Consider the following 8,237-nt stretch of genomic DNA (forward strand, 5'->3'; position numbering starts at 1 on the left):
ACACCCCCTAGTGGCGCATTGAGGCAGTGCGTGGAGCTGCAGACCTCAAGATGACCTCTCCTTCTCTTTGCCTGGTTTGAAACGTTGCATTCCCTGTTGTCTGCTGCAGGAATAATGCCAAAAGCGGATGCGAAGTCGATTCTTCACCGCCAGTGAACGGAAGCAGGAATAAGGTGAATTCCGCTGGCCAGCAAACCAAGTTCTGTCATGAATGTGGAACCAAGTACCCTGTGGAATGGGCCAAGTTCTGCTGTGAGTGTGGAGTGAGGAGGATGTGTATATAATTACAGGCTTGTTAATGGTAGGACTGCATGAACACTAAATTTAAGAAGTTTTTTGTGTGAGACTTTGACTGTAAGGTGTGACTACATGCGACCATCGCTTTGCTCAGTTGCTTCCCTGTTACAGGCACAGTGCCATAATCAACGCACAGTGTGTTCTCCTGCCCTCTTGCTCCATGCCCACAGGCTGGTCATTAACCAAGGTGTATCACAACAGAACCTGCCCTGCACTGGCTGTGAGCTGCGGGCGATGGGCTCGGCTTCACTCTTCAAATATTGCTGAAGGAAATAGGTTTCACACAGCTGTTTCATTTTGGCGGGGAAGATGTGTAAATATGCACACAAGTGGACAAATCTGACTTGGAATGACAATTAAAGTGTAGGGGGGCCGGGCCTGCAAACGTTGAACACTCCTGTCAGACTGTCATGGGGTTCCAATGGAAAATCATGAGTGTGATTTTAAAAAATACATTTAATTGAATTTAAATTTAAGTCACAGTTCTAAAGATGTACTTAAGTTGATCTTCAAGTTCTTTTTCAGACAGCTATGTAAAATAAAAACAGTTATTGCAGGGCTGTGCTATTCTGACACATTTACCATTTATTTAATAGCTTTTATTTACTACTTGTTTATATGTCCAGTTTTTTTAACTCCATGAAAATTCCATGAGCTCTATATTTTTTTTGTTAATAGAGGAAGGGAGCAATTATTAACTCATTTGCCAGATTTTAAGATATATTTTTGTAACTTATTATTTGAGGTTCATTGAAAGTAGAGACCTGACAGTCTTTTCTTTTTCTTGACCCTAATAGTGCACACTGCTCAACAGTAAGTACGCAACAAGTAGTTTACTCATGCATAGTACAAGTCAAATATTTTTCTTGTCTGAGTCTGTTATTGGTTGATTGGGTTTGGCAATGGATGGTCATGGAAAACCCCAAGAAACAGGACTACAGTGGTTTTACCCTTGTAGAAAAGTCCCAGTGCTAAATGTGTATAAAGTACATACATGTATTCTGTAGGAAATAGCTGCTTTATTTCCAGAAGCTTGCCATGTCCAGGTGATCTGTCATTTCCTGCTTTAATGATGATAATGTGAGTCTGTGTGACTGAAAATCTAAATAATGTGTATCACATGTTCTTTACATTTAAATAAGGAAATAAACAAGTATGGAAGCAGAGTTATTGTTGTAGCTGTATTGTCTCAGAAAGTTTATCCTGTCATTTTATAAACAGCTATGTGTTTAGTTTTTATGCTTTTTCTGTTTTTGCTTTAGGGTGTACCAAGATCCCCGTAAACAGGAGGCTTCAGGCTGCTAACTTAAAATTACCTAGGTTTGAAACACAGAGCCTATAATGTAAGCCATGGAAGTTATAACTATAGTTTGAAGAAGTTCAAACAGGGAGCTTCATCAGCATGCATAGGCTGCAAAGGAACAGGTAAAGGTTTATTCCAACCTGAAGAAGGTTCCACAGCCAAAACATTGTCTCTTTTCTTTTACTTTCAGCAGGAATAAACCTTTACCTGGTCCTTCGCATATACAACTATAGTTAGTGCTGGTTAATCGCCCATGCTCTGGTCTGAATAAAGCCAGACCAATGCAAACTTCAGCTCTGATGGCCTGCAGACTGACAGAGTGGCCCACACATTACCTACATTATTTCCTTGTACTGGAGATAGCCCAGAACTGGTAAATTTAATATTTCTTAATTTATAAAAATACTTTAACTCCAACACATCTGATGGCCTAATACACAAACACATGTACTGTACTTTAACAAAAGTTCCATGTACCTTTATTTTTCAGCTAAACATAATAATACTTTAAAACCCTGCCAGACTAAACAAGATACTGTAAGAACCCTGGTGGCAATCCCTGTCCAGGACAGGACAGCCCTCCTGAGCCTCAGAGTGACCCGAAAAACTACCCCCTTCTTTTACCCACCTGGCTTGTACAAAAAGGCATTACACCATGTGAAAGAAATTAGCCCTGCTAGTACTGACCTTAGTGCACAATTACAAATGTAGAAAGGGTCTTTTGCTGTCATCTTAGCGTTCACCTTTGTTCACCCCACACCTGGAGAGTGTGCGCCCGGCTCTGTCAGGGTCTGTGGGAGTCGAGGCTTGCACTGAGGTTTCATGTCCTCCAGGACTCCCAGCCTCCAGGCACACAACAGAGAAATCCCCCTCCTTCTCCTTTCAGTGTGAAGCTTGTGGTGACAATGAGGTGTGTGACCGTGTGCAGGCACACCTGCGTGTGTGCTCGCCCTGGAGCAGCCGTCAGCGCTGGGACTGATGGGCGGAGCTGGTCCCTGTGTTCCTGCAGGCTGCCCGCTCCCCTCCTGCTCACACAGACGATGAGCGTTCTTTCAGCACGGCTTTAAAAAGGAGGTCATGTGAATACTGCATAATGCTGACAATACAGATGGCACATGTTACACGGATTTTTACAAAAAAATTGTAGTCTGCAATTTAAAAAAAAAATACTCTCTTAGCTTCTGCGCTTTAGGGAGTACTGCTGTGATATTTGAAAGGAGGGAAGCAGGAAGAAGTACTAGTAGGTTAGGAGTCTTCAAAGCAGCTGTAGTTGATGTAAGTGGAACAGCATGGATGTCATTCACTGTTGCTGTGCGTGCGTCCAGCCCTCACCTTGCCCGACACAAATTGTTACTTCTCTAATTGAGTAATCCTACACAGCAATTCTTCCAATAATACGAAGGCAAGTGCCTCAGACAACACCTGCTGATGGACGTGTTGTTTGACTGCAAAAACACACCTTTTTGACCCCCTTGTCAGGCTGTGATCTGTTAATGGAGAAATAAAATCTACTGTCATATTGTAGATTTACTTTCTCACAACCAGCTCATCTTTGCCCGTAATGAGGAGTTAATATCATGACAATAACCAGGAAGAACATGTTTGCACTTCTTACTGTTTGTCTCTTTTACTGGTCTTGTTTGCTCATGTGTTGGTACATACTGTACAGGGTGGTTATAAAGTTTAGGGAACTTGACACTCCTGTAATAAAGATTCCTGTGACCATCTGATATCTCCTTGTGGATTTGTCCCTTTGTCATCCATAAATCTTTGATCCTTGATGTGGAAATTGTAAGGAATTATGGCGAAGTTCTTCTGTGAAGTGGCTGCAAGATTTTGTCATCACACCATAGTGGACATTACAATGGACACCTTTACCCCAGAACCCTTATTTTGAAATAACCAAAACATATGTAGGACAAATCACTTTCAGAAACGGCAGGTGGTATAAATGTAGCAGTCAGCAGAATTAAGATAGCATTTACTTGTTGTATGGGCTGTTATCATATTTTCAGGTCATTTTCTAATGGCTTGCATTTGCGGTTTATGTAGATTATGATGGTCAGTTATATTGTCTTTTGCATTAAACACGAAAAAGTGCTTTGGACTGGAGGTGCCAAAATGGACTGAACAGCTGATGTAATCATTTCTTTTTTTTTGTTCTTATGTCTGCAACTATATATTACATATTGTTTATTATCACTATAAGTATACTGTAAATATTCATCAAAGAAAATACATTGGAACTCAAGTGTTAAAGGAGAACGTTCTAAAAGTGAATAAATTAGGCAAACAGCTCAATACTGCTCTCTTTTCAAATATATTGGAAGTATTGAGGCTTTTTACAATTTTGGCTAACCAATTGAGGTAAAAGTTACATTTTCTAATATCTGTCATCTATCTTGTGTTCTGTGTGTTATTTTATTTTGATTTATCCAACCCAACTAATACATTTCAACAGGAAGCTTTTCGAGGCCTAATAAATACGTACTGTGATGCATAATGTAATGCACATTAATGTTGTAATTGGGTTATATCTAAATCTGATGCAATCCATTAGCAATAATACGCTGGACAAAATGCCTTTGCCACTCCCTTGTGCTCAACTTCATTTACAGATGCCAGCTCTAGCAATTATACAGTCTAATAAAATGTAAGAAAAACAGAAAATTATTGAGGAAACATGATAAGACACTAAAAGAAGCTACTGTACATGCTTTGTATAATGCTTTGCATAATAGATTTTTTTGGAGTTTACTTTCATTTTCCATTGTCATCTTTCATTCGTCCTCATGTTTTCTTACTAGTGTATTCCCAGATTTCAGCTCGGGAACACCCACAAAAGTCCTTGAGAACAGGGCTACATTTATCAGCCTGACTACAGGGCAATTTTTTCCATCTATGGAATGCGTCTCTGCCACTATGCTAATCAATGCCAAACGAAGGGGCATTCCAGTCCCTCACTAGGGTTTGCTGTTAGTGTGCGCACACTGGCAACTGAGGCACAGCTCATGTGCATTACTGTCTGCATTTAAATCACAGAACAGGAGTTTCCAGCATTACCAATCGCTTGTGCTGGCTCAAGCTGTGTTTTGCAGCAAGAAACTGTGATGAAGATATCTCTCTGAATTCAAGGTGAGATTGTGAGTCTGCAAATCAGTGTTTCTTACTTCATATACTGTAGCTAAACCAAGAATACTTGAATAAAAAAAAAGGCTGGACCAGGAAGCATTTCCAATTGTGCAGTATTCTCATTCTAATCTGGTATAACCTGTGAAACTTTTTGGTTAGCTAACCAGGGCCTGACAGTATTTTACCAGTTGTACTTGAAGAACTTAGATGTTGTTCAAGCTGATAAAACCTTTACAACAGTCACTCAACACAGGCAATGCGCATTGACTAAAAAATTGCTAATGCATCATCCATCTGTAAAAAGGGCAATTAAAATTGAACTAGAGATTCATTTACAATCGGTAGGATTGTAGAGGATAGTCAACATTTAGCCATCAAAATCACTAAATACAACTATAGAGTTAAGTTAGAGTCATGTTATCACGGCTGCAACACATGGAACATGTGGAGTGGTATACACACCATTACAGACTGCAAAATACAACCCAACTATGTTGCACAACAGTCTGCCTCTCTTCCTGATGAGCTAAATTCATTCTCTGCTCGGTTTGAGGTCAGTAACAGATCCAGCCAGGAAGATTCCAGAAATCCAAGACGGAAACCTACTGATCATATCCAGAGCGGATGTGTGTAAAGTTTTTAAAAAGACCCAGCCACACAAGGCTCCTGGCCCTGATGCTATCCCTGGCTGTGCTCTGAAGGCATGTGCAGACCAGCTGGCAGATGTCTTGGACATATTCAATCTTTCTCTAGCTCAGTCTATAGTTCCTTCCTACTTTACGAAAACCACCATTGTCCCTGTTCCTAAGAAACCCGGAGCCAGCTGCCTGATTGACTACCGCCCTGTTGCACTCACATCAGTTATCATGAAGTGCTTTGAGTGGTTGGTCAAAGCATACATCACCTCCTCACTGTCTGACACCCTAGACCCACTGCAATTTGCGTATCGCCAGAACAGGTTAACAGAGGATGTTATTGCCTCTGCCCTCCATACTGCCCTCTCACACCTGGACAAGAAAGGAACATATGTGAGAATGCTGTTTGTTGATTTCAGCTCAGCATTCAAAACCATAGAGCCCTCAAAGGTTGTCATCAAGCTCCAGGACCTGGGACTGAACACTTCACTTTGTAATTGGATCCTGGACTTCTTGATGGGACGTCTGCAGGTGGTGAGGGTGGGCAACAACATATCCTCTACCCTGAATCCAAGCACTGGAGCCCACCAAGGCTCCATCATTAAGTTTGCAGACATTCATCGGCCTGATCACAGATGGTGAGGAGTCTGCGTACAGGGAGGAGGTTGAAACCCTGGCAGCATGGTGCCAGGAGAACGACCTCTCTCTGAACATCAGTAAGACTAAGGAGATGACTGTGGACTATAGAAAACACCAGGGAGGAGATCACATACCTATTCATATCAATGGGACTGCAGTGGAGAGAGTCAGCAGTTTGAAGTTCCTGGGAGTTAACATCTCAGAGGACTTAACCTGGACCCACCACACCAACACCGTGGTAAAAATAGCACGGCAGCGCCTATTCTTTCTCTGCATGCTTAAAAAGTTTGGCATACCGTCACATATCCAGGCCAGCTTCTACAGGTGCACTATTGAGAGCATCCTGACTGGCTGCATCACTGCCTGTTATGGGAACTCCTCCGCCCGGGATCGCAAAGTACTGCAGAGGGCGGTGAAGTCAGCGCAGCTCATTACCAGCTGTGAGCTACCAAACATCCAGGATATCTACTCAGCTAGATGTCTGAAGAAGGCCAGGTCCATTCTCAAGGACCCCAGTCATCCCAGTCACAAACTGTTTTCTCTCTTACTGTCCGGTAAAAGGTACCGAAGCATTCGGTCCAAGTCCAACAGACTACTGAACAGCTTCTACAGCACCTCCAAGCAATAAGACTACTAAATTGGACATAATGTATTGCATACACCCTGGACACATACTGTAGCGGTTCTATTTCTATTCAGTTTTGTCTGTTTATCTTATTCAATTTCTATTGCACTATTATGTATGTATTACTATGTCACCTTATTTTGTAACTTTAATTTTGTGATTTTGAATGGCTGCATCTGTAAAGTGATGGGACTTATTGCCGGTTTACTAATTTTCACCTTACAAATAGTTTTCACGGAATGAATTATGTTTGTAAAATGCTACAAAAAAGTTACTGCTGCTCTAAAAGTGACAGTCTTAATCATTTCGGTCTTTGAAGACAACGACAGTACCTGATTAAAGTGTTCACAATCCTCAAAGGCACTGACAAACCACAGGCCTTCTTCAGGATATAGACCACTGGACATTAAAAATGCAAACATGACAGACTTTTTCACACAAAAAGTTGTTCTGACTGGAATAGGATATTCAGCCCATCAGCCCTGGGTAAATAGCAGAAACAATCACTACTGGCCCAGCAGCTGGAGATGGAGTGCAACAGTGCAACACTGATCGTAGCCACCAGAGGGAGACAGAACGCTACTGCGACATCCACACCCTTTTCATTTACTGGAGGCAGGATACTGGGCACGGTGCACTGGGTATGCCTGTCCATACTGCTCCCAAGGCCAGCTAGAATGTAGTGGCCTTGCCATGCCACTGGTCTCAATGTGGACTGAAGTACAGTCCTCAACAATTCAGAAACTCACCAGCATTTCACAAAGTTACAGTTTTGTCCCTCACACAGCAGTTCATCTGTTCGCAACAGCTGCGTGTTTTTTGGCGGATACATACATTCATTTTGTAAAAACAGCTGACTGCTAAAACTGAAAAGGGCAAGATAACATCCACTGAGGAGACAATAATGCAGCTCTGTCAGATATGATGTAACCAGTAGAAATGTTACGATAAGCTCAGTTATTTTAAGCACACGGATATTGAAAGTTCAGGATTTACAGGAACTGTGAATAACATCCTCCGTAAGCGTTTCTCAGAAATAAAAGAAAGAAGTTTACTTCGTGCTCTAGTAATACCCTTTAATCTTTAATTTTGCATTTGCACTGGAGAGCAACACAAAGAATAAGCAACATCAGATGGAAATCATGCAAGTTCATTTGAAATCGCAGTCAAAACATTATCCATGTAACACATTTTAAAACACCTATGTATTGTTTAAATGTTACATCAAGCCTTGCTGTTTTTAGATACACGTTTTACTATAGTGGGATCTCACTACTCAAGAAGTCTAAGCATACTTAACTCCTAAAGGAGAATGTATTTCTAAAGAAGCCCCACAGTTACAATATACTGTAGTATTATATGCCTCCTACTGCACTACATTAACTTTTCATATATAGCAGGCTAGGGAAATGTCCTCACGCGACCCCTGTTCCTGCCTGGTTACACAAGCAGCAGCTACAGTGTACTGATGCCCAGACGTCTTCAGGGTCGAGCAAAGACTTCAAAACCCAAAAGGTGCTGAGGGTGTTAACTGAGTCTAGGATCATGGGATCGAAATCCAGGTCAGGTCAGAAATTCAAGATTCAACCCTTATAAGCCACATCAG

The 8,237-nt window shown here is 41.5% G+C and overlaps 1 protein-coding gene across 5 annotated transcripts in view; it reads left to right on the forward strand.

The window, feature by feature from the left end:
* zc2hc1a (zinc finger, C2HC-type containing 1A) overlaps positions 1-3,327 on the forward strand; it is a 15,633-nt gene extending 12,306 nt beyond the window's left edge. For 2 of the 5 annotated variants that reach the window (XM_088644219.1, XM_088644222.1), the window contains exon 9: positions 110-1,463. In XM_088644219.1, coding sequence (XP_088500345.1) covers positions 110-284 — 175 coding nt within the window. In that variant the 3' untranslated portion in view covers positions 285-1,463. The other 3 variants (XR_015941036.1, XM_088644220.1, XM_088644221.1) reach the window with 3 other exon arrangements.
* Positions 3,328-8,237: the final 4,910 nt, after the last annotated feature.

The sequence above is a fragment of the Lepisosteus platostomus genome, chromosome 8 (assembly GCF_059453375.1).
Source record: "Lepisosteus platostomus isolate fLepPlt1 chromosome 8, fLepPlt1.hap1, whole genome shotgun sequence".
Lineage (NCBI taxonomy): Eukaryota > Metazoa > Chordata > Actinopteri > Semionotiformes > Lepisosteidae > Lepisosteus > Lepisosteus platostomus.